This window comes from Salvelinus fontinalis, chromosome 39 (genome assembly GCF_029448725.1).
Source record: "Salvelinus fontinalis isolate EN_2023a chromosome 39, ASM2944872v1, whole genome shotgun sequence".
Classification (NCBI taxonomy): domain Eukaryota; kingdom Metazoa; phylum Chordata; class Actinopteri; order Salmoniformes; family Salmonidae; genus Salvelinus; species Salvelinus fontinalis.
This window is the reverse complement of record NC_074703.1, coordinates 22,595,309-22,622,501: the sequence shown is the minus strand read 5'-3', so window position 1 is coordinate 22,622,501 and position 27,193 is coordinate 22,595,309. Positions and strand designations below refer to the sequence as shown.

Sequence of the window (27,193 nt, the reverse complement as noted above, 5' to 3'; positions counted from 1 at the left end):
ACACACACACACACACACACACAAACACACACTGCATAAAGTGCTTGTTAATTATACGTATGAGAAGTCAGTCTGGCCTGAGGTGAACCATCACCTAGTTTAACCCCTTAGTTACCGTTACATATGCATTTACGACATGATACATGTAGCAATGTAATATACCATTATTTAAAAATCACATTTTACATGTACTGCATTTGATTGTTGTTCAACTTTGCTTCTGAATTAGTGTTGGGTCTAATGCATAGGGACGTGGGAGGCGCCTATACGCAACCATTACCTATACGCTAGGTGGGCTATAAGCTAAACGCATATTATGCAGAAATGGGAATCTAATGCACTGGATCTCAGAATGAGTGATCCGGTCGCACTCTCTCCCACTGTACGCTACAATGACTGATGGAGGCAACGAGGGACTTGTGATACTGCAACCATTGAGCAGATGTTGCCGTGAGAGACTATAGTGCTGCAACAAGAGACAAGACGCGTCTTGGATCACAAATCGGATAAGTGCGCATGCTCCGTCCGTTCCGTTTACTGTATATTCACTGTGGTAAAAGAGCAGGCAGGCAACAAACCAAGCTTTTTACAGCAAAGTGGCTTCGACAATGTAAATAACCTCCAAGGAAACCAAAAGGAATATCAACAGGTATGCTTTTAATTTATATCTTAGCAGTCCTTTCGATTTTTATTGGCCTATTTACTGTGGCTTTGGATTCCAGTCAATTCATAGCGGGTACTTGGAAATTCTTCTGCCTAATGGACGTGCGGATTCGCTACCCTGTAATGTTCAATCCAACAGTGAACGGTGAGAAATATATATTGTAATCGAATGAATTCCAACCTAAATGCATGGGAAACGCTCGCATAACGCTCATCCGAAGGACAGATAATGCTTAAAAGCGCATCTCCGCTATAATGACAGAATTCGGGAAATACAGTCCGTCACGAATAGCCTTTGTTTGATATGATCTTAATTTTTTTTAAATAAACGAATATGCCATGTTTTTACATAGCTATCTAGTATTGAATTGTTTATTTCATTCGTAATTTATTTGCATCGAAATACAGAATTGGATTTATCATCTCATTGTTATAAACATCAATAAACAATTCATAGGGTACCACATATCATTTTGACTAGACGGTGTTCTTTGTTAATATGGTTGTGAGATTCGATAGTCTATCGCCTAAAATCAAAGCTGAGCTGGGAAATAGATAAAAGCCCAAGTCAATAAACCGCCTTAATCAGGTGAATAGCTTATTATAACGTCTACCGTGTAATTCCAGTCAACCGTTAATCAGACAAAAACATGGATGCTTTTAATTCTGTATGCACCATCCGTTCATTTTCAATAAAGCATGAAGGCACATGCTGAGTTTATTGTAAGCATCCCCTGGTCAGATCAATTCTGCAGGGTCTTTGGGTGTGATCAACAGCTTTCTTGCTGCATAATGTTAAACACGTTTTACGACATAATAAAATTACCAAACATCGAATGAAACCCTTTTGTTTACCCCCTTTCCTACCAGACATAAGATAGATATGCATTGCCCTTTAATAGTGACTTAAAACGTTGTCTTAGCATAACATTACTTGTATTTTCTCTAATGGTTCTGTCATTTCTAAAAGGGCGGCCCATAAAAGAAGGTCTATTATTGTAACCAGGATTAATGATTGTGTCTTATTAAGCTAATCTGTAGACTAAGTATTCTAGCTAGGACACTGCTCTGCACTGATTGCATACCATTATAAATGCAATGAGCAATTCAACTGAGAATGGAAAATAAATTACAAAGGGGAAATGGTAGTTTATCATACACCCGGATACAAGCTCGAGGGTGCATTGCAATGTAAAAACAATATGAGTGAATCCTGATCGGTGGCTGGTATTTTTCAGGTATTTTTAGGTGTGATGAGACAAAAGAACAAAAGATGCCGTAGAAGAGAGGCTGCTTACAAGCCGGGAATCTGCTTCAAAGCACAACAAATGGATCTATCGCCTCCCCCTGCCGCCTCTAGATAATGATACTTGGCTGAAGCTACTACATCTTTATGATCCCTCCTCCATCTATGGCGAACTATAGCCATGCAGGGGACCACAACATCTTGCAGAATGTCTCTCCTCTCGCCACGTTTCTCAAACTGACGTCCCTGGGTTTTATCATTGGAGTCGGCGTCGTTGGCAACCTCCTGATCTCCATCCTACTGGTCAAAGACAAGAGCCTGCACCGCGCACCGTACTACTTCCTGCTGGACCTGTGCGCCTCGGACATCCTGCGCTCCGCCATCTGCTTCCCCTTCGTCTTCACCTCGGTCAAGAATGGTTCCACCTGGACGTACGGCACGCTTACCTGCAAAGTGATAGCCTTCCTGGGGGTGCTGTCCTGCTTTCACACAGCGTTCATGCTCTTCTGTGTGAGTGTGACACGCTACCTGGCCATAGCCCACCACCGCTTCTACACCAAGAGGCTCACCTTCTGGACGTGTCTGGCAGTCATCTGCATGGTGTGGACGTTGTCGGTGGCCATGGCCTTTCCCCCGGTGCTGGACGTGGGGACGTACTCCTTCATCAGGGAGGAGGACCAGTGTACGTTCCAGCATCGCTCGTTCAGAGCCAACGACTCCCTGGGCTTCATGCTGCTCCTCGCCCTGATCCTTCTGGCCACCCAGCTTGTCTACCTCAAGCTAATCTTCTTCGTCCACGACCGCCGGAAGATGAAGCCAGTCCAGTTCGTGCCTGCTGTCAGCCAGAACTGGACCTTCCATGGGCCCGGGGCCAGCGGCCAGGCAGCGGCTAACTGGCTGGCGGGGTTTGGCAGGGGCCCCACCCCGCCCACCCTGCTGGGCATCAGGCAGAACAGCAATGCAGCCGGCCGGCGACGCCTGCTGGTGCTGGACGAGTTTAAGACTGAAAAGAGGATAAGTAGGATGTTCTACATCATGACCTTCTTCTTCCTCACACTGTGGGGCCCATACCTAGTGGCCTGCTATTGGAGGGTGTTTGCCAGGGGCCCCGCGGTCCCAGGGGGGTACCTGACCGCGGCGGTGTGGATGAGCTTCGCCCAGGCGGGAGTCAATCCCTTTATCTGCATCTTCTCCAACAGGGAGCTCCGGCGCTGCTTCAGCACCACTCTCCTTTACTGCAGAAAGTCCAGGTTACCTAGGGAACCCTACTGCGTTATATGAAGGCTTGGGTTGTTTTTTTCCTTCCACTCCACTGATTGATCTCAATTTGGGTTTGCTCCCGTTGTACAGCTCTCTTTCTCTTCATCCTCCAGTTTCTCCTCCTCCTCCTTCCCTCTCTTCTGAGGCAGAAGTTGGACTGTCAATCACTCCCTTGGTTCTGTGATTGAACATCAAACATGGAGGTTGAAGGAAATGAAATAAGCAGGTAGCTGAGAACCCCTCCTATGTTTATGTTCTAGTAAACAGCTGCTGTGGAAGGTTATTTAGAAGCAGAGAAGACGAAGAAAAAATAATCATTGGTGAAACTACAAAAAACAAAGGACTGACCCCTTGCTTTGGATATTTTGACGATAATTCTTTGAGGTAAAAGATTTTGGTGAGAAAAAAAAATACAGAAAACGAAGAAAAGATTTCCTCTAAAGAGTCACTGGAATTGTTTTACATTTAAAAGTTGCACTAAAAAGAAGATGTAAAGATGCTTTTTTTGATCAACGGTTGCATTGCAAGGTGCAAGGACAACTTATTTTCCCCTCTAACTAAACAATGAACGCTTTCATTTGCAACTTACATCCCATTCGCTGTATGTAGAGCACAACAATGTTCTGGTGACTAACTGTTGGACTACACCTTCCCAAGAGGATTAAATTGGTTTTAATGTAAGTGATATCTTTTTCATTTTGGGGGGTGAGGGGTGGGGGGGCTTAATGAAGGGAATAATGAAGTGTGGTTTTGAAGTTGCAACTTAAATCTAGAAATTATTTCTTGTAGTTTTACGATCCATGTGTCCCTATTGTCTGGAAAAGTTATTTTTCTGAATCTGCTCACATTTGACAAAAAAACAAAAAACATATTAAACGATGTTTGGATAAAAACGTTATTTTTTGAGAACAAACAAACCTTAAGAAAGACAGTGAAGAAATACTCAAATGTGTCACATCCATGTTACCTAAACACTGAAATATTGTTACAGTATTGCTGAAGCCACTCCAGGTTGTTCTTGCCTTAATGGTTCTGATATTGTTCTGTTTTTCAGTTGTTAGGTTTTCTCATCCACTCCTGAAAAGTCCTTGACTCTTTTCACATCAATGTCAAGTGCATGTTCATTTTAAAAAGCTGGTCCACTCTCGTAAGCATCACGGGTCATACACTCAGCAGAGCAGCCAATTTTTTATTCTGCAAAGGTTTGCTATGTGCACCCCACAGAGTGCTCAGAGCACAGGGAGTGTGTGTGTGTGTGCGTGGGCACATGTGTGTTTGTGTGGGAATCTTCAGACAGCTGTCACTTCAAGACCAGAGCCTTATTTTGAAATCTTGCACAATTTGTAAAAAGTGTTGAAGGACAAAAACATTTAAGGCACACCGTCTTGTTTATTTATACTTTCCCTACATTTGCTCTCTACTGATTGTTTTCAATAACTTACTTTTTCTCTTGTGGCCATTTTAATATTTATTCTGTATTCTTTTTTGTATATTATCGATAGATTGTGTGTAAGTATGTGAGTCTTTCATTTTGAAGTCCCGAATGTGAGTACAGTTTAAATTAGGATTGCATTCACTGAAAGTTAACTGTGTAATCTGTTGAAAATAAAATTTTACATTTTGCAAACTTGTTTTTTGCCTTTCACTGACAGAGATGTCATGTTCAATCCAGGCCTTCATATTTGACCAAGTCAAGAGATTTGATCACTGTTCAGAAATCCCAAACCAATCTGATGTTTTATAACACTCTTGTTCAGATTTTCTTGATTCCATCCGATAATCTGTGTTGTATCAAAAGAAAGAAACTATAAATCCTCTTGGATAGTTACAGTTTCATAGTACTTCCCCAATACAGTGCGTATCATAAGTATTCACCCCCCTTAATTTCTTCGCATTTTATTGTCACAAAGTGGGATTAAAAAGAGTTTTAATTATATATTTTTTGTAAATGTTCTACTGTTTAATGTCAAAATGAATTAAAAAATAAATAAATGAATATACCTTATTAATTAAATAAGTATTCACCCCCCACCTTTACCAGGGATTACAGCTGTGAGGCTTCTTGGGTAAGTCTCCAAGAGCATTGCACACCTGGATTGTGCAATATTTTCCCATTATTCTTTTCAAAATGCTTCAAGCTCTTATAGGTTTTGGGGGACATGGCTAGACAGCAATTTTCAAGTCTTGCCATAGATTTTCAAGCAGGTTTAAGTCAAAACTGTAATTTGGCCTCTCAGGAACATTCACTGTCTTCTTGGTAAGCAACTCTAGTGTATTGTGAAATAACTACAAGGTTGCCATTGAACGCTGTAGCTGTTTTAAAATCACCAATCAGGGGCAGACTGATATCAGAAATCGGCCCTGACATATCTAACACACCGGATATTTTTTTTTCTTCAGGCCCCCATTATTAGCCAGATAATAATTATTTTGTACAAAAACCCCATGTTACACAGGTCCACTGGGCTAACAAGGGACAGGCCCATCTGGCATTTGCCCAAAATACCAGATTGGTTTGGTGACCAGTCTGCCCCGGTCACCAATGGCCTCATGGTGACATTCCTTAGCAGTTTCCTTCCTGTGCTGCAGCTCAGTTCAGAAGGAAGACTGTATATTTTTGTATCTGGGTGGTTTAATACATCATCCACAGCATAATTATTAACTTGACCATGCGTAAAGAGATATCCAATGTCTGAGGGTGTCACGACTTCCGCCGAAGTTGGTCCCTCTCCTTGTTAGGGCGGTGTTCGGCGGTCGAAGTCACCGACCTTCTAGCCATCCTGATCCATTTTTCATTTTCCATTGGTTTTGTCTTGTCTTCCATCACACCTGGTTTCAATCCCATCAATTACATGTTGTGTATTTAACCCTCTGTTTCCCCTCATGTCTTTGTCGGTGATTGTTTGTTTTATGTTTTGTGCAAGTCATGTTCTGGGTGCGCCGGGTTTTGTACCCAGAACCAAGTTCACTCTCCTGCGCCTGACTTCCCTGCCACCAGCACGCACCCATTACAGAGGGACCTTACATACTGTATGTTGTATGTATGGGGGACAGAAGAAGGGGTAATCATGAAAAAATGATGTCAATCCCTATTATTTCACACAGAATGAGTCCATCAAATGTATTATTCGATTTGTTATGTCAAAATGTACTCCTGAACTAATCTAGGCTTGCCTGAACAAAGGGGGTGAATATTTACGCAACAACTATATTTTAGTTAAACAATTTTAATACATTTCTAAAGATTTGTCAAATTTTCTTTTCAATTTGACATTATGGAGTATTTTGTGTAGATCAATGACAAAATGATCACAATTAAATCCATTTCAATCCCACTTTGTAACGCAACAAAATGTGAAGAAATCCAAGGCGGGTGAATACTTATGATACCCACTGTACCCTGTGAAAACGGGGATGGCATCAATGTTGATAGGTTGATCAAGGTGCACAACAAGAAGCCATTGCCAGTCTGCTTCTCTTGTGTCTAGATGTATTCATAGTGAATTGAGTTTTATGCTGTATTTGTGTTGAAGGCTTCCCATTCATTCACTGTTTTATCTTCTGCCTTTGTGGAACATGTATTTAAGCATCTTCATTTCTATGCCAGTCTCAAAAAAGAATTGAATTACCTTAGCCCAGTTGATTGCAAACACAAAATATGATGCTGGAATCATGGAAACCTTGCTTGTAAACAAGACAGACAAATTGCGAAGGTGCAGTTGACCTGAAAACCTTTTTAAGGGCCTTTTTGCATTGCAAGGTAAGCAACTCATTCTGTCGGAGATGTCATTAGTACACCCCAAAAGGTCTCTGTCAGTTACTATATGGGTCTTGCAATCTATTTGCATTTGTCAGTTTTCTCTGGATGCCATCATTACAGACCATTTTATGTTGATCATGGGAGGTTGTCAGGAATAGATCCTGTCCAGAAATGACATCGGCCCTAGTTTGTATCTAACACTGTGTTTGTATGCCTTCAGTAACAGCAGTCTTGATTTCTTTAGGGTTTAATGAAATGTTATGAGATTCTGACAGGGCTGAGAGGAGGGCTAAAATGAGGCAAACCCAACCTTGTCTTGCATGGAGCTAGGATTGAAGTGGTCGCTCTGTGGCAGTGGAATTTGAACTGGGCCATTTTGCATGCATTTAGCTATGGGCTAGGGATGGCTGCTGTGGTTATCACCTATCATGTGATGTTCATGTAGTACAATGCCATTTGTGATCATGAAACCAATGGGATTATTTCATCACATTGTCATTTGGTCTCCTTGCGTCGGTTTTCTCTTATCTGTAAAAGGACATTCATTGTCATTTACTAAACATCTACAAAATGTTGGTGGTTTCACAAGAAACTGTGTTGCACAGAATACAAAGAATACTTTGGCCCAGGTATTTACCTCCAGTATAACATAATACAATCAAAGCTTTTATCCATGTATCACTGTGAATTGATATTTTCTATGCCCTGCCAACAACGTTTCTATATTGAATGTTACTTTAGAAAGCATTTTCCCTTTATTTTAATTTTATTGATGGTGGAAATGAATTTATCTCTCGATCTGAGAACTTCTCTTGGGCTACCCTTAAACGACAGTGATCTTCTAACGAAGAATGACATCCTTTGTATATCTCAGTGGTATTAAGTACCATTTTCATGGACTGCCAATGGATGTGAAAATGTAGTCTCACCCAGACCCTCAGTTGATCATCTTACTGCTGCAGAATAAATACCATCTGTTGACTCTGACACATTTTTTGATGGGGAATAATTCATCTGAGGCCTTTTTGCACACCGGAGAGTTGTTTAGTTTTTAATAATGCAAGCCAGCTCTTAGTTAAAGCTTGGTTAAAGGGTCTTTACCAACAACCGCTCGGAAAAGGAAAAATGCCCAGAAATGGAGTGGACGACTCATCCCTTGACAAGACAAGCTACTCGGCGCAGGAAAGTGAAGGGAGGATACTCCTTTGCTCTTCATGAATCCACACATCACACACAAAGCCGTGTGTGACTCTGCTAGAAGCTAGAGGTGCCATTGTGTTGTTCTTTTTGGCCTCTGTGTGTTACTGTACCCCCCCCCAATGCATCACACAGGCCATCCAAAGCAATAGGGAGCTAGGCCACTCCATTACTGGCCTGTTAGAACATGCTATAAAGCACGACAGGGGCCTCAAGGTCCATGATTCCATCAGCCTCCTGTCACGTTCCTGACCTAATTCTGTTAGTTTGTTGTATGTGTTAGTTGGTCAGGACGTGAGTTTGGGTGGGCATTCTATGTTTTCTGTTTCTATGTTGGTTTAGGGTTGCCTGGTATGGCTCTTAATTAGAGGCAGGTGTTTGGCGTTCCTCTAATTGAGAGTCATATTTAGGTAGGTTGTTTCACAGTGTTTGTTGTGGGTGGTTGTCTCCTGTGTCAGTGTTTGTCGCACCATACGGGACTGTTCGGTTTGTTTGTTCATCGTCATTTTATGTGTAGGCTATTTTCCCTGTTCGTGCGTTCTTCGTGTTTATGTGAGTTCGTCGTCCAGGTCTGTCTACACCGTTTGTTGTTTTGTTAGTTTTAATGTAAGTTCGTGTTTTCATGTTTTCTTTAATAAATCATGTCTTCACAATCCACTGCATTTTGGTTCAATCCCTGCTCCTCCTCTTCGGATGAAGAGGAGGAGGACCACCGTTACAGAACCACCCACCAAACTCAGATCAAGCAGCGGGTTAATGGACAGCAACGACAGCGCACGAAGCAGGATTTATGGTCTTGGGAGGAGATCATGGAAGGAAAGGGACCATGGGCTAAAGTGGAGGTAAATCACCACCCATGGGAACAGCTGGAGGCAGCTCGGAGAGCGGAGGAAACCGGAGAGAGGAACCGGCGTTATGAGGGGACTCGTCTAGCACGGAAGCCCGAAAAGCCCGTGAGTACTGCCCAAAAATGTCTTGGGGGGGGATAAGAGGTAGTGGGCCAAGGGCAGGTAGGAGACCTGCGCCCACTTCCCAGGCTTACCGTGGAGAGCGGGAGTACGGGCAGACGCCGTGTTACGCAGTAGAGCGCATGGTGTCTCCTGTATGGGTGCATAGCCCAGTGCGGGTTATTCCACCTCCCCGCACTGGTAGGGCTGGATTGGGCATTGAGCCAAATGTCATGAAGCCGGCCCTACATATCTGGCCACCAGTATGTCTCCTTGGGCCGGCTTACATGGCACCAGCCTTACGCATGGTGTCCCCGGTTCGCCTACATAGACCGGTGCGGGTTATTCCACCTGCTCGCACTGGTCGGGCGACGGGGAGCATTCAACCAGGTAAGGTTGGGCAGGCTCGGTGCTCAAGGGAGCCAGTACGCCTGCACGGTCCGGTATTTCCGGCGCCACCTCCCCGCCCCAGCCTAGTACCACCAGTGCCTACACCACGCACCAGGCTTCCAGTGCGTTTTCAGAGCCCTGTTCCTCCTCCACGCACTCTCCCTATGGTGCGTGTCTCCAGCCCAGTGCCTCCAGTTCCGGCACCACGCACTAAGCCACCTGTGCGTCTCCAGAGCCCTGTACACACTGTTCCTTCTCCCCGTACTCGTCCTGAGGTGCGTGCACTCAGCCCGGTGCCACCAGTGCCGGTACCACGCACCAGGCATATAGTACGTTTTGAGAGTCCAGTGTGCCCTGTCCCTGCTCCCCGCACTAGGCTTGAAGTGCGTGTCTCCAGTCCGGTGCCTCCAGTTCCGGCACCACGCACCAGGCCTACAGTGCGTATCAGCCGGCCAGAGTCTGCCGTCTGCCCAACGGCGCCTGAAGTGTCCGTCTGCCATGAGCCTGCAAAGCCGCCCGTCTGCCATGAGCCTACAGAGCCTTCCGCCAGACAGGAGCCGCTAGAGCCTTCCGCCAGACAGGAGCCTCTAAAGCCTTCCGCCAGACAGGATCAGTCTGAGCCATCCGTCTCCTCAGCGCCATCTGAGCCATCCGTCTCCCCAGCGCCGTCTGAGCCATCCGTCTCCCCAGCGCCGTCTGAGCCATCCGTCTCCCCAGCGCCGTCTGAGCCATCCGTCTCCCCAGCGCCGTCTGAGCCATCCGTCTCCCCAGCGCCGTCTTAGCCATCCGTCTCCCCAGCGCCGTCTGAGCCATCCGTCTCCCCAGCGCCGTCTGAGCCATCCGTCAGTCCCAAGCCAGTAGAGCCGCCCGTCTGTCCAGAGCCGTCAGAGCCGTTAGTCAGTCAGGAGCCGCTAGAGCCATTCGTCAGTCAGGATCTGCCAGAGCCGCCAACCAGACAGGATCTGCCAGAGCCGCCAACCAGACAGGATCTGCCAGAGCCGCCAACCAGACAGGATCTGCCAGAGCCGCCAACCAGACAGGATCTGCCAGAGCCGCCAACCAGACAGGATCTGCCAGAGCCGCCAACCAGACAGGATCTGCCAGAGCCGTCAACCAGACAGGATCTGCCAGAGCCGCCAACCAGACAGGATCTGCCAGAGCCGCCAACCAGACAGGATCTGCCAGAGCCGCCAACCAGACAGGATCTGCCAGAGCCGTCAGTGAGCCATGAGCGTCCAGAGCCGTCAGCCAGCCATGAGCGTCCAGAGCCGTCAGCCAGTCATGAGCTGTCCCTCAGCCCAGAGCGGCTATTTATCCAGAGCTGCCCCTCAGTCCAGAGCTGTCTCTCTGTCCGGAGCTGCCTTTCAGTCCGGAGTTGCCCCTCTATCCTGAGCTACCTCTCTATCCTGAGCTATCCCTCTGTCCTGAGCTATCCCTCTGTCCTGAGCTATCCCTCTATCCCGGTGCTGCCCCTTGTGTCGATGTTACTTAAAAGATTTAGTGGGTGTAAGATGAGGGTGGTCATTGGTAGGGGGAGATGTAAGCTGGGATTGACTATGGTGGGGTGGGGACCTCGCCCTGAGCCTGAGCCACCACCGTGGTCAGATGCCCACCCAGACCCTCCCCTAGACTTTGTGCTGGTGCGCCCGGAGTTCGCACCTTATGGGGGGGGTTATGTCACGTTCCTGACCTATTTCTGTTAGTTTGTTGTATGTGTTAGTTGGTCAGGACGTGAGTTTGGGTGGGCATTCTATGTTTTCTGTTTCTATGTTGGTTTAGGGTTGCCTGGTATGGCTCTTAATTAGAGGCAGGTGTTTGGCGTTCCTCTAATTGAGAGTCATATTTAGGTAGGTTGTTTCACAGTGTTCATTGTGGGTGGTTGTCTCCTGTGTCAGTGTTTGTCGCACCATACGGGACTGTTCGGTTTGTTCATCGTCATTTTATGTGTAGGCTATTTTCCCTGTTCGTGCGTTCTTCGTGTTTATGTGAGTTCGTCGTCCAGGTCTGTCTACACCGTTTGTTGTTTTGTTAGTTTTATTGTAAGTTCGTGTTTTCGTGTTTTCTTTAATAAATCATGTCTTCACAATCCGCTGCATTTTGGTTCAATCCCTGCTCCTCCTCTTCGGATGAAGAGGAGGAGGACCACCGTTACACCTCCTTTGTAAAATATCACATACATGTCTAAGAGTTATCGATGTTTCCAGGGATAGAGCTGCTGCAATGTTGTTTCTACCAGGGCCAGGCATCCTGGGGGTTATTCTTTTCCTTTACCAGGAAGCACCGTATAGTCTACTGTCCTGTATGACTAATGCGTAAACTGCTAATCAATACTGTAAGTGAAGGATAATGTGGGGATCATTGCATCCTACTGTGTGTAATGTGTATGTGGTAAGCACTGTGTGAAGGGGGAATAATGCATCCGTTTCACACCAGAGGCTTTGCCTGCCTTTCTAAAGATGAATGTAGGTTTAAAGTGTAAGGTCCCTTCTGCTCTTTATGTCCATTCATAACTCATTGCCATTTTTTTTTTAAAGCTACTATGTTAGTAAACCAGCCATGTTCAGCTGTTGTGATCTTATAACAAAACAGCTGGACAGATGCTGTTCAAATCCGTTAAGAGACAAGCTGGCCCTGAAAGATGTGTGGTTGAATATAAATGGAACATATTGTCTAATATGATGTATAATATGTATAGCGGGTGGTTGATGGAAAGGGAAATATGGTAGATGGAGATGCTGGAATGAAAGTGAGCTATAAAATACAAGATGATGATTATCATTCCCTAGGGGCCGGCCTTGAAAATGGTTGGCTGTGTTTATCGTCTGACACGCTGATATCTATTATGGAGGACTGAGGCCTTTGAATACAAATGATCAAGCAGATGTTTTTCCAATAGATTTCCATGTGGGTGTGATGGATAGAGAAGATTTCTGTCTATAATGACCAACCAAACACTCTTTATTTTCCCCAGCCCGCCATGCCACCAGGCCACCATGCTTCTGGCTTAAAAAAAGAATATCTCCTCTTTAAATATTAACTGATAAAAATGTGGATGATGCTTCAAAGGTTTCGCCTTGCATACTTAAACAGCATTTTTTTCTCTACTGTAGGATTTAGAGGAGCACAAGAATCATTTTTCAGGAGATACATTACACCAACTTGCAGGGGATTTAGGCCGGGCAGAATCACTCACTTCACACCTGGTAAAGGCAGAGGATATTTCTGGGGTTGCTGTATTTTCTTGACAACACTTTGACAGGCAGTAGGGTGACTTTATTTATTTATTTACTCCCAGTATTTCTGTATCTGTCTATTTACTTGGCTTGTTATTTATTTACTTGCTGTGGTGATGTACAGACATGGACTTCAATGGCAACCTGGGGAGGGATGCCACTGTCAGGGTGATGGGTTCTCTCTGTCCTCCTCTCCTGCAAACTGGATTAGGGTGCCATGTATCAGCTTGGGGGGTGAGCTATGGTGCTATGGTTCTATGGTTCTTTGGGGCTATGGAGACTGTGTATCAGTCTTGTCCTGTCCCAGCGGTCAAAACAGGTTGAAATGACATCATTACAACCATTTTTATCATGCCACCATTTCAACCAGTTTGTCCCCATTTTGTGGTGTTTTACCTTACTTCATGATCCCACTGGCCATAGTGGATGGTCAGTGCAAACATACTGTGTACACTCAGGCACAGTCAAGGGAAGGCTAGCTTGGTAGATCAATTTGTGGTTCAGCCAATGTTGTGTTCTTTGTCGTAGGTTATGACATGTCAGCAAATGATAGAGGAGTTGGCAAATGTACAAACAGATTTGAGACTAGGCTAGGGGTATGCAGAATATCATAGACCCTGAAGACTGAGGTTGGGAGTGGATATTGGTCAGAGAATGGTGGGCAAGCCCATGCTGACATACCATGTTCTAATGTTACATGCTGACCACACCGGCCATACGCACGCGCAAGCGTGCACCATCGGATGCATGTGGATTTTGTCCATCCACAGCAGACGCGAAATGATCAGGTTAAAATATCAAAACCAATTATTAATCTATATGAATTTAGGGGCAGGTCGAAACACACATGAAACATTCATGGACATTTAGCTTGCTAGCTGTTCCTAGCTAGTTTGTCCTGGGAGATGAACATTGGGTTGTTACTTTATCTGGCATGCATATGGTCCTCTTTTTAGCTGGTTCTTTGTAGAATTTTCACCTGGAGTCATACAAAATCTTGTGTTTTTCTACACTGACGATTAAATCCACTGATAAAAAGGGAAACCTAGTTCGTTTTTTGTTACTCATCTTCAATGAATCTCTCCTCGTTGGTCTTTCAAGCGTCCACGCGGGCTTGCATTTTCCTGGTATCCAGTAAGGAACGGACCTTCGCACGTGCGAGCGATGTGTGTGAAATTATTGAATAGCACGTATGTCTAAAAAAACAACAAAACAAATAAAACGCTTGTGCAGGGTATGTGGCCGATGAGGTCTGCATGTTAGAATGAGTGGAGAATGCTGGCTTAGCTTGGTTTGGTATAATCCGCACAAGGATTACTTGCGCCTTTCATGCTAGATTAAAGTCTCCCAGGATACTCAGCGTGTTGTCCAAATCCTGATGAAAAATCAATGGGTCGGATACAAAATATCCCCATCGTCCTGATCGTTGTTATCGCAGTCGTCCCTGTCATCATCGTCATCATCTTCACTGAATGTGTTCCTGACTCAGATCCTAATCATAGCCTTGTCTTTTTTCAATAGATTACACATCCAGAGACCAGTGAGTGGTCTTTCTGTCTGTATAGATTATCATCTTAACTGTAACTGGGCTTACAGAGATGAATTTAGTCTAACACACAGTAGAAGTGCTGGTGTGAAATGTGGAGAAATGTGGAAAATATCTAGTCAGCAGATGAAAAGGAATATTTAGGTCACATGAAAATTGAATAGGTATCCCTGATTGTGGGTTATATAGTGAAAGAAAACCTCCCTGCAAGCAACAAGTGTACGTGCCGTACGTGCTCCCTATTTTACTGTCGCTAACGTACTAAAAACATATCAATTCTGTCAGGAGATACATTGCTACAGTTCAAGATCTACTGCAAACATTGTATCTAACTGTTTTGAAATATTTAGAGGTTTTCCCTGCCCATGGAGTATTATTGACTTTAGGGAAGGAGAAACATCATACTTCATAAAACCAGCTTTGCAGAGGACATGTGACATGCTAAAAGCAAAGATATATGCATTACTGTGTCTATTTACAACATGTAAACCATTCATATTGCATAACAGGGGTTTATCTATTCTAAGGACTAATGTAATGTATTGTAATATTAAAGAGATAGTCCTGCATTTATGTATGTATTCACATGTTAACCCAGTGAACGCAAATATATGTTTCTTTGCTTTGTGCATGCGTATATGTTTTGCATATTTTCCACAAAACACAGGCTTGTAGGCCTCTATAGGGTGGTAGCCTTATATGAGAAAGCAATTCTATCCAGTTCACATCACTGTCTTGATTTAACATCTATGCTAATGTAATATGATGTTTTTTTAGGAGCTACTACATTGTGGTGAAAATATGCATCCATGTTTACACAGGCTTTTTGTTCCTTATAATTCTGCATGTGTTGTTGTGAATCACTGGGCTTTGGAGGGTTTTAAAGCTAGTTTCTTCTTGTTCAGCACATTCTGTTTCTCTCTCTCTCCTTTTATTTTGGGAAATATCTCATTTTTGTGAGTCAGGCCTGTCACGCTCGGCTCAGGTCTAGGGCCTGGATCTATAGCAGTGAGTTGAGCTTGTCTCCTCATCCTCATCTACTCATGAAATGAACAAAGACCAGAACTGGGAGCTTTCCTGTTTCCTCTTCAACTGACACAACTGGCACAAACATTAAACAATTACCACCATGTGACGTCATCATAATGCGCCATAGTTGTTAAAGCACACAACCTTTGTCATACTAGGTGATTAGTGGAGGGATACTTGCTAGCTTGCATTGAGAGGTGAATGGGAGAATGTAGTTGAGTTCCTTGGCGGGCCTGCCCCTGCTAAAGCAAGTGCTACTGTTTCTGTGTCTCCCGGCACATCCTCATTAGAATGTTTGAGTGTGCATGGAAATGAAACCAATCTCCCTGGATACGGATGAGCTGTCAGGATCAAACATGACTTGAACAACTGCGCTGATCATGTTGGATGATGTTTGGCGTGGAAGACAGCATTTGCAGGGCTTTCTTTCTTTGTCCCCCCCCCCCCCTCCCCCTCCATGCATATGCTGTACATGTGTGTTGACAAATGAACACAAGCAACGGTGAAACTGTTCATGAAATTGAGATGAAATGACTCAAGTGAGCCAATATATACAGATGACAGCATACTGTATATTTGTCATCTATCTATTACAAGATAGCGGCTATCACAACTTGTCTTGTTGTCGTTGTTGTTGACATTGAAGGATGACACCTACATTGATTCATTGTCATGCCACTCCCATTTCTATCATGTTTTATTGGGACCAGAACATCAATCAATCAAATGTATGTATGAAGCCCTTTTAACATCAGCCGATTGTCACAAAGCGCCGTACAGAAACCCAGCCTAAAACCCCAAACGGCAAGCAATGCAATATGTGAAACCCTTGCCTCTGTGCATTTTTTGTTCAGTCATAGCAATTACATTCTTTTGAAAATGTCGTTGCTTCTGTTATTAAAGTGTGTGGTTACTGAATGATTCATCTTTTTGGCTAATGAAAAAGATAACCTGCTGTAGCGAATCAAACATTTTCTGCACTCTACTAAAACCTTAATTTGTGTAATATTTGAGGAGGAATAATCATGCCTAAGGCTAATGAAGAGAGTTTTGTACAAACAGTGTGTTCCTTATTCTGCTATATTTTGCTATTGTCCATATTTGGAGCTACTGTTTCTGAATAGGGAGCTATGGCACAACTGAATATTGGTTCTCTTTTCAAAGCTGTTGAATTGATATATGAGGTTTTGTGCAGTTCTGTGCATCCTGGCACTTTTCATCATTAGGAGCACTTGAACAAATTGTGCACATCAGTCTTTGGCATTGGATTACGTGAGGGCAAAGCAATCATTAGGCCCAATGACTTTTCTTTAGGAGTTCGCACGTTTGCCAAAATGACATACATTACCAGCTTGCAAATGCTCTTCACTTTATTTAGGCCATTTTTTGATTTTACGAGCTATAACGTAGTTATAGGAAGCCAAGACCTGCTTTACATTATGTACCTAATGCTGGATACGTATAGACATTTCTTGAAATATATGTGTTTTGGCTTTGGATATAATGGATACATGCTATACTATCATCACTGATGCACCACAGAATGTTGAATAAGTACTGCACATCCTAAGCTAATTCTGCCTATGCATTGGGAAACATAAATACGGGTGAAAACACGTTTGTTTATGAGTATGAAGGAGAGGAGGAGAGTGATACAGTCAGTCCTGCTGTCTGTAACACAATGTCCCCGGAGCTAAGCAGTAAGCACCAGGGCCATGATGAGTCATCCGGCACATGGCTCCTCTATGCATGCAGTACAAACCTCAGAGTTAGTTTCTGAATCATCTGCGTCCCAAATGGCACCCTATTCCGTACATAGTGCAATACTTCTGACGAGAGCCCATAGTGAATATATGTAGGGAATAGAGTGTGATATGGGACACAGTCTATTATTCTAGGTTACTGACAAAAGCTTTAAAACAATACAGATTATGTTACGACCATATAGGCCAAATACATCTTAGCCTATTGAAATGCAGTGCGGTGTGAGGTGAGTTATGTGTGTCATGATACACAATTCATATCGATTCCAGAACATGATCCCTTTAAGACCTATTGCTCTCTTTTAGGAATGTGTCTTAGTTTTTCAGAAAATAATCTAGCTGCAGATTATGCACACTGGCGCCGCGTGGTCTGCGAAACTCAAAGCGCATCAAAATGAATCTCAGATTGTATTTTTTGCATCTTAAATGCTTGCGCGCAACCTGTTCGTTTGTCTCGTGTATCGCTTGAGTCAGTAGCTTTGTTCCAGGGCATCAGTGTGCTACGTATATACATATAGTTCTGGTCCAGGGCGTTATGTTAACCACTGTTGTTTTGTGCAGCTAGTACACACTAGCTAGCAGTACACACTAGCTAACTAGTACAACACTTGCTAGCTAGTACACACTAGCTAGCAGTACACACTAGCTAACTAGTACAACACTTGTTAGCTAGTACACACTAGCTAGCAGTACACACTAGCTAGCTAGTACATGCTACCTAGCTAGTGCATCTAATTCTAAATGTAATTTGACCACCCGGGCTGTTGGTGGGGTTAATGCACCATCCTCTCTGGCACAATTCAACATCCTGTCTCATCTGGGATGTCTCACAGTGTCTGTGGCTTGAAAATGTATCTGCTGGAGCCAGACTCTATTGTTTTTTCCATCAGTTTTCACCACTGTAGGCTATGAATTCACAAAGCTACTTGCACAGTGCTTATATGGTGGCGCCGCAATATAGCTTACTGTGGACTTGTTTTTTATTAACACACTCATGAATGTTATGTCCATAGAATTCAAGCTTTGTATACTTGTTTTTTTCCCCCATTGTTTTTGCATTGTAGTGTTTAAATTATTCCAATTGAATTTATCATAATACATTTATTATCATCATCTCAGACTGATTCATGATTCAGCATGTACTGAATACACATAACAATGTAATGTTACACAATGTAAATGTTTGTGTGAGTCTTCCGCTTCTTCCTTGGCAGCTCAGTGTCAGCCCATGGTGTTCAAGCCTCCAACTTTTCTTTTAGAACAGTGGATGTTTGTATCATGGACATACCGAGAAAACAAGAGTGGGCCCAATCCACACGACATCCACTGTTTCATGTATCATTCATGTGCACTGAATGAAAGAAAATTAAAGACTTGGAAATGACATAACAGCAATTCTGAAGGTAGGTACTTGAAATACTGACAGTATATTCAAAGTGCTGTGTTGAAATATCAAGTAGCAAAAAGAGTGAAGCTCAGTTTCATTATCAGCTGAAATAAAATAAAGACAGGATTTGGGGGATTTGGAGAAAGCATTTCCTTCCTCCTTCTCTAAAGCAATTTCAGACCTTAGGCCGCAACCCTAGAAGAAGAAGCAAAACATAAAAAACAGATATGTTGTTGCGTTACTGTGGAAGGAAGCGGTTCATTGGCCTCCAGCCTCTGAGATTAGTTGTGCAGAACAGTAAGAGGAGTCCGCCACATCTGGGCGAGTGAGACCTCCTCAGGATCCAGTGTTGTTCAAAAAACACAGGCTGAGTCCTAAATGGCACCCTATTCCCCACAGAGTGCATTACTTTTGACCACGGCCCTTAGGGCTTTAGTCAAAAGTAGTGCGCTATATACACTCTTCTAAGTAAAGGTGCCAGGCAAAACATTTTGGGTTGCCACACCGGTGGAACCTTTCCAGTTGAAAAAGGTTCCTTGAGGAAACCCTCTGAAAAGAGTCTTCGAAGAACTCCTGTGTAAAGGTTTCGAACCGGAACCTTGTTGTGATGGGAGGGATTCAATTTTGAACCTTTTTAATAACATATTGTAGAGGTGACAGCCTATCAGATTGGAGGCATGGCTTATTGGAGGCGTGGCTTTCTGATCGTTATTTTTGGTCACCCTTTAACGTAAATGTCATTGCTGTTTGTCATGTTTAGTTGTACATTGCAAATTAAAAATGTTTCTTGAACATTTATGGATATTACCTATTCTAATATAGTATTAATAATATTAACATTGCTGATTACATACAGTAGTAAAGTGATAACTAGTGATGATGGAATTAAGCTACCTGAAGCTTTGAGTATTTCCAGCCAATTGTGTCTATAAAATAGGTTAATTATGCTAGGCATTGATCAACACACAGTGTACACTAGTGGTACTTCTGGTCGAAGCTTCGGACGTCACTGATAATAGCATCTGTACTGCTATTTTGACACAGAGCTCCGGTATCAAACGTAACATCACTTGTGGTCCTGTGTGGCTCAGTTGGTAGAGCATGGAACTTGCAACGCCAGGGTTCTGGGTTCGATTCCCATGGGGGATCAGTACTAATAAATTATGAAAATGTGGTCACTCACTGCTGAAAGTTGCTTTGGATAAGAGCGTCTGCTTCAATGTAACGGTAACTCTTCCAACTTTGGGATTTGGATAAGCTCTTCAGGAATTCATACACCTCGGTTAGCGTCATTAAAGCTACAAAACTGTCAGTGCTCAACCTTAACATGTGATGACAGGAACGACATTTACTCTAACGGGATGCCAAAAAAAAGATCAAGCTTTGCCTCCACTGCAGGGTTTCAACAGGAACCCATTGAACCATTTGATTTTATGAGGATCTCTTTTAGTCCTCATTTGGACTAATCTTCCAAGAGTCCATCTTCCAAGAACCATTCAAGTTTCCTCCAAGAACCACTCAACTAACCGAAGGTGCAAATATGAACCATTGACTAGCAATGGTTCCTTGATGAATTCCAGGGGTTCCTTGAGGATCTCCAGGGTTCCTCGAGTCATCACTAGTTCTAAGAGTGTAGGGAATAGGGTGCCATTTGGGATGCACACACACTTGCTCAAAGGCCGTCCTCACCGCTCTCAGTCCTCGCCTCACGAACTCAGCCATCCATGGCTGAAACCAAAGGAGGACTGCTGTGGCCCTGGCTCTGCATGCATGCAGCATCTCTTGGGTCAAGAGCAACCGATGGCTAAATTAGATCAGTGATTCTGGTTCACTCTAATTACTTGAATGAATGGCGGGTCATATCATCACAAATCACATCATTCAGCTTTTTTTCTACTTCTGTGAAACTTAAAGTGGCATCAACAGTTGTTTAAACAATAACAAAGCGAACTCTCCAACCCGGTAAAAAGCTGAGGGACGTGGCTGGAGAAATGAACCCACCACTCTTACTCTCAAATTCATTTACAGAGCTATGGATGCAAGGACTGACCATCCATGATATCATCATGATAGGTTTAACCATGTTTTAAGTCTATATAGTGTTTGTTTCAATTTACTTTGTTTACAAACCTTAGAGTAAAATAAGCTTACATTTTGCTTGCTAAAAGCTTGTATGACAGTTGAACTAAGTTCATGAGGCATTTATAAGTTATATTCTTCAAGAATCAATGGGTACATATCAATCATTTATACGTTATATTCTTCAAGAATCAATGGGTACATATCATTCATTTATAAGTCAACTGCAGATTGCCTCTTTAAAGGCCTAGTACACTAGAGTTTTGGATGTGTTTGCGGCCTTTAAGATCATAGGGCCAGGAGTATTTCCTGACCATGTGACCTGATTGAGAAAAATGCTGTATAATTTGGGCTTGGAGTTTTTCCTGGTCAGGTTATAGTACATGGTGAGGAAAAACTCCTGGTCCCTGCTTATCTCAGTCATTTCAATGTTAAGCCATGGAGTGACAGCTGTCCTCTGCCTCCTGAGGTGGCGTAGTCCTGTGCAACATATGTTAAAGGTCATGAACAGTCAAAACCATCTTTTTCATGAAATTAGATGATATTTGGATGAAACCAGATCAAAGTATGATGACCAAAGTATGGAAAATGACTGTTGATGCTACATTGATAAAGTTTGATCATAAAGTTACTGGTCCCCTCCCCCATGTCAAACACTTTGATTCATTATTAAGGAAATAGAGTGGCCTTATCCTAACTCTCATTTTAATACACCAATGGAAACATGGTATTCTCTCACCGAATTTAAATAAGTACCTGGTCTCTTACAGTGTAAAAAGTAATTGCCTAACTCATTAAAGCAATTGATTAGTGGTTACTCAAACATCTCCAACTGCCTGTAGAACTCAAATCATATAAGTGGCACTCACTCAGATATCAATCAGACGTTCTTATTACTTAATGTTTTTGAGTATTCTCAACAAATATTAGGTTATTGAGTAAATCTAACTTCTTTTATCTGAGTTCTGCTAATCTAAAATTGAGTTTTTACAAGTTAGGATTATTTAATATTTTAAAGTCAATCTTACATGTATTAAATAAGTAGTTCTTACTTGATTTTATTATGTTTGACGTCTTCACTTAAAAGAATAAAGTAGTAGTCAGACACATTGACATTGGAGTAAAAAACACCTGATTTATTTGTGTTGTGCTGATATAGAATTATTACGTTTTTGCAAGTTATTAATACTTAAAGATGCACTATGCCAAAATTGCTCTGCCATTTCCTGGTTGCTAAAATTATAATAGTTTGCCTAATTTCAGTTTATGTGACAAAACAAGCAAGTATAGTGTAGAGAATCATTGTACCATCTAAACCGCTGTGAAATATCTTCTCTACGGTATAACCAAAAATATAGTGTTTTCAGCTGTTTCAGCTGGTGTACAAAACCGAAAGTAAAAGATGCAAAAATGAACCTTGAAAACGGGAAGATTAGAAAAAGTGCACATAGAACAGATCTACCGCTTCTTAGACTTGCACTCAATGAGAATCTATAGATGAGATCTATAACTCACATTCCTGTGAATTTCGCCCAAAAAGTAACATAATGCAGCTTTAATAGTGCCAGGTGAATCTGTTTTTAGAGGACTGTGGGTGGTTCACCATTTTTAGACTTTATAACACTTTTACACGATGGTATATGCATGTTTGAAGAAAGAAAAGTATATTTCTAAAATAGAATTACGCAGTTTGTTGTGCTATGAGGCGTAATTGATCACGATGAATGGATATCAAAACCGTCAAGTATATTGACATTCAATAATGAGACAGGCCATTTCCACCATCAAACAGTTGACGTGGGAATTGATAACTGGCTCAAAGGATGTGTGTGGAGGTGAAGGAAGCATGGAGAGGTCAGCGATAGCAAGCAATGCAGTGGATGGCGGTGCAGCAAGAGTGTGGTGAACGGCTAGGTGTGGTTATGGACAGCAAGGAAGAAGAAGAAGAAGAAGAGCCGAGTGTTGTGGGTTGAGGAAGAATGGCGCCAGACATGATAAAGAGGAATCGGAGTGAAATTTTTCGAGAAAGTGGACCCTTGCCCTTTGGAGGATACATTTGTGGTTTCTGGTGGTTGGTGGGTGAGAAAGGGAGCAGTTGAATCAGCGAAGGTAACTTGAAGTGGACATGGGGTATTTGTTTGTGTTTCTGCTGACCAGAGGGAGCAGGTGCTTGCTTTGCTCTTAGGAAGAGAGCACCATTGAAAAGCAGTGATTTCTGGGGTAGTGTGGAGGTGGAACAATTGAAGTTGAAAATTCCTGGTGTTTGTGACGCCCGCCGTTTGTTGCGACGAAGACCTGGCGGGGAGTGTGATGAAACAGAGGAGTCGCTGTCAGTCCTTTTGAGTTTTGAGTCTTTACCCGGCAAAGTCATGCCTGGATATATCAGGTATCCTGTTCGAGCTTTGGTACAGAATCCACTGCGCTGTTTCAGGTGCAATCTGGCCCACATACCATCATGACTACCTAATCATCCCCAGCTTTCAATTAGCTTATTCACCCCCCTTACTCTCCCCTGTAACTATTCCCCAGGTCATTGCTGTAAATGATGTGTTCTCAGTCAACTTACCTGGTAAAATAAATAATAACAAATATATATAGAAAACTGAGGATTGTGTAGTTTTGGTGGATAAAGTTGTGTGTGTCAACTGTAGAGGTGCTCATGTTTCTGGGGATCGGAAGAGTCCGGTGCGGTGTCCTATGCTGAGGCAGTGAAGAAAGTAGAGGAAGATGGGTCAATGGTGTGTAGTAGATGTGTGCAAGCACAGAGGGATAGGGCAATGAGTGATTCATGCTTCAGTAAGGTTGGCTTTTTAGCGTTCATAGCAATGGTTATCAGCTGAACCGCAGAAATGGACCGTAAATCACAGAGAATAGATGTTGTGGTGGCAGATGCAGAGAAGTATTTGGGTAAACGAGATTTGACTTCAGAAGAGTTCCAGGGTGTGTTGAGTGGTGGTGTCCCGTCCTCCCAGACCATTGGCATGGTGCAGGAGCAGATAGGGTCAAAGTAATGGAATGGGGTAGTGGGTTTTTAATGAGTATACGTGGCAGCTGCAGAGAAGTACCTGGGTGTACGAGATTTTACTGCAGAAGAGTTAATGGTGTGGTGATTTTAATTTTCATGAAATAGTGGTAGAAAGGTGTAGGGTTAGTTAGTGGGGCCATTTTATCATTTTAGGAACAGGAATAATTAAGGGAATTTAATGTAGGCAGGCCGTGACTGGCCTCACACTTCAGTACGGAAGAAGACGAAGTAGAGGAAGGTCATCTGCGCCACTCTTAATGACAGAGGCTAATGCAGTATCCTGTAACGATTACACCTCACTGGAATGAGTACTGTGCTCAACAATGCTTGCTAAGGTGGGTTCAAATGACAAGTCGTCAAATACATAAAAACAATGGTAAACATTAAGACATGACAACTGAACATTACTAATCAGAACTACTTACACTTGACACAAATGTGTAATGAAGATGAATCATTTAATCATTGATATGTTTCCTACAAACAAATATTCACGTTCAAGTATCATTATAATTCAGAATCCATAATGCAATTTAGTGTGAAAAATTTCATAAAACACAAAACAGTTTAGAACAAATATAACCCATATGGGTGATGTCACTTTATTACTTTAAGTATTGACATACTTTGAGTTGGTTTACTCGAATGGTAATAGGCAGCGAGTTTCCACCCAAACAATTGAGTTCGCAGAACTAATTAACTTTTGCAGTGTACTGATATGATTACCTGCTGAAGTGGCGCTTCGTCTGAAATCCCCCAATGTTAAGGTGACCGGATAGTACATCAATCAATCAATCAAGTTTATTTTATATAGCCCTTCGTACATCAGCTAATATCTCGAAGTGCTGCACAGAAACCCAGCCTAAAACCCCAAACAGCTAGTAATGCAGGTGTAGAAGCACGGTGGCTAGGAAAAACTCCCTAGAAAGGCCAAAACCTAGGAAGAAACCTAGAGAGGAACCAGGCTATGAGGGGTGGCCAGTCCTCTTCTGGCTGTGCCGGGTGGAGATTATAACAGAACTATGCCAAGATGTTCAAAAATGTTCATAAGTGACAAGCATGGTCAAATAATAATCATGAATAATTTTCAGTGGCTTTTCATAGCCGATCATTAAGAGTTGAAAAACAACAGGTCTGGGACAGGTGGCGGTTCCATAACCGCAGGCAGAACAGTTGAAACTGGAATAGCAGCAAGGCCAGGCGGACTGGGGACAGCAAGGAGTCACCACGCCCGGTAGTCCCGACGTATGTTCCTAGGGCTCAGGTCCTCCGAGAGAAAGAAAGAGAGAAGGAGAAAATTAGAGAGAGCCAAGATTTTAAAAATGTTCATAAATGACAAGCATGGTCAAATAATAATCAGGAATAAATCTCAGTTGGCTTTCATAGCCGATCATTAAGAGTTGAAAACAGCAGGTCTGGGACAGGTAGGGGTTCCGTAACCGCAGGCAGAACAGTTGAAACTGGAATAGCAGCAAGGCCAGGCGGACTGGGGACAGCAAGGAGTCATCATGTCCGGTAGTCCTGACGTATGGTCCTAGGGCTCAGGTTCTCAGAGAGAGAGAAAGAAAGAGAGAACGAGAGAATTAGAGAGAGCATACTTAAATTCACACAGGACACTGGATAAGACAGGAGAAGTACTCCAGGTATAACCAACTGACCCTAGCCCCCCGACACAAACTACTACAGCATAAATACTGGAGGCTGAGACAGGAGCGGTCAGGAGACACTGTGGCCCCATCCGAAGAAACCCCCGGACAGGGCCAAACAGGAAGGATATAACCCCACCCACTTTGCCAAAGCACAGCCCCCGCACCACTAGAGGGATATCTTCAACCACCAACTTACAATCCTGAGACAAGGCCGAGTATAGCCAACAAAGATCTCCACCACAGCACAAACCAAGGGGGGGAGGGGGGGGGGGGCGCCAACCCAGACAGGAAGATCACGTCAGTAACTCAACCCACTCAAGTGACGCACCCCTCCTAGGGACGGCATGAAAGAGCACCAGTAAGCCAGTGACTTAGCCCCTGTAATAGGGTTAGAGGCAGAGAATCCCAGTGGAGAGAGGGGAACCGGCCAGGCAGAGACAGCAAGGGCGGTTCGTTGCTCCAGAGCCTTTCCGTTCACCTTCACACTCCTGGGCCAGACTACACTCAATCATATGACCTACTGAAGAGATAAGTCTTCAGTAAAGACTTAAAGGTTGAGACCGAGTCTGCGTCTCTCACATGGGTAGGCAGACTGTTCACATGGATATTCTGAACCAAATGTAATATATAGGTCTCTGTCTGCACATGTCTCCCAGTCCTCCATTGAAAAGTTGTATATCCTTCTGCATATACATATCTCGATATAGGTCTGCTCTATTACATTTCTGAGAGCCCTTAGAGAACGCCCTTGCTTGCGTCTATGAGATAATTACTTAAAGGGAGGAAGAAAGGAGGCTGTTTTTAAGTATTCCAACAAGGTCTATGTCTCTGAATGTGTCCAGTCTCCCAGATAGTCCAATCTCTGACTGAAGTAAATCTGACATTCCATAACCTTAGGTAACCAGCCGCAAAACCACAGACAATAACCTTACATAATCATAGCTGCATTTTCCCAAAGAAAAATACCCCCTCCTGCTCATTAGAAAAAACTCGTACATTTACTGGACGTACAAAGAGAAATGTCAGCTTAGGTTACGGCTCCTCCGTGTCAAGCCTGGCTGTCGAAGCAACAGAGAGGAGAACGAGTGAGGAATACGAGGCGTGTGGAATGGACGGATGGCAATACAGGAGAACTAAACGACATAAGGGGGAAATCGGTTGAAATAAATGTGTTTCTCCTCAAATCCGGAGGGATATATTTTTGGTGGCTGCTTTCCCACAGAGAAGCGTCGCTCCGTTTTATTGTTTGACATTATGCAGAGTGGTATTTCAATGCCAAGGCTGATTAATATAACACACATTGGTTGTAACAATAGGGTTTCAAAATGAAACTGTCAAATAGAGGCAATGTTGTCTATCGGCAGAGACTTGGGCTTTTCTGACTGGTCTCATCTGGTTCTCTCCACTCTGTATTGTGAGGAGGGTTTTGATGGTGAAGGAGGGCGGTCTGTCTGTCTGTGTGTCTGTGTCTCCAAGGTCTATTCTCTTTGCCTTGGCCTTAGTTTCCCTCGGCTGTTGTTCTGTTGCTGTAGTTTAAGGAGCCGCCGAGGAGCAGGCTGGCTATGTGAATGTTTCATCTGCCCTCTTCAGAATTCAGATGTTGGGGGTTGTAGCAAACAGAGCAGTTTCTTTCTTTGTTTTCACTGCTATTCCTATGTAACATGATATTCTACTGCAAGTCTCTGTGTTTGTGTTTTGGGGGGAAGACAATTCATGCATTAATCTATTATCATTTCAGGGCTATTGTAGCTAATGTAGAGGGATTTTTGAGGCTGTATCTAGCACAGGTAGTGGCTGAGGGGAGAACGGCTCATAATAATGGCCGGAACGGAGCAAACGGAATGGCATCAAACACCTGGAAACCATGTCTTTGACGTATTTGATACCATTCCACTCCAGTCATTACCACGAGCCCGTCCTCCCCAATTAAGGTGCCACCAACCTCCTGTGATATCGAGACTAATTTAAGGACCTGGCTAGTGGCATGTCCATCCATCCTCCATCGAGCTCCAGTATCCT

At 43.3% G+C, this 27,193-nt stretch overlaps 1 protein-coding gene across 5 annotated transcripts in view; it reads left to right on the top strand.

The window, feature by feature from the left end:
- Positions 1-287: 287 nt before the first annotated feature.
- Positions 288-27,193, top strand: part of LOC129838944 (probable G protein-coupled receptor 85) — a 73,713-nt gene continuing 46,807 nt past the window's right edge. For 3 of the 5 annotated variants that reach the window (XR_008756938.1, XR_008756937.1, XR_008756939.1), the window contains exons 1-2: positions 288-649; positions 1,902-3,846. Coding sequence is in view for 2 of the 5 variants with exons in the window: in XM_055906222.1 (XP_055762197.1) it covers positions 2,057-3,190 (1,134 nt within the window). In the remaining 3 variants the exon portion in view is untranslated. The other 2 variants (XM_055906222.1, XM_055906223.1) reach the window with 2 other exon arrangements.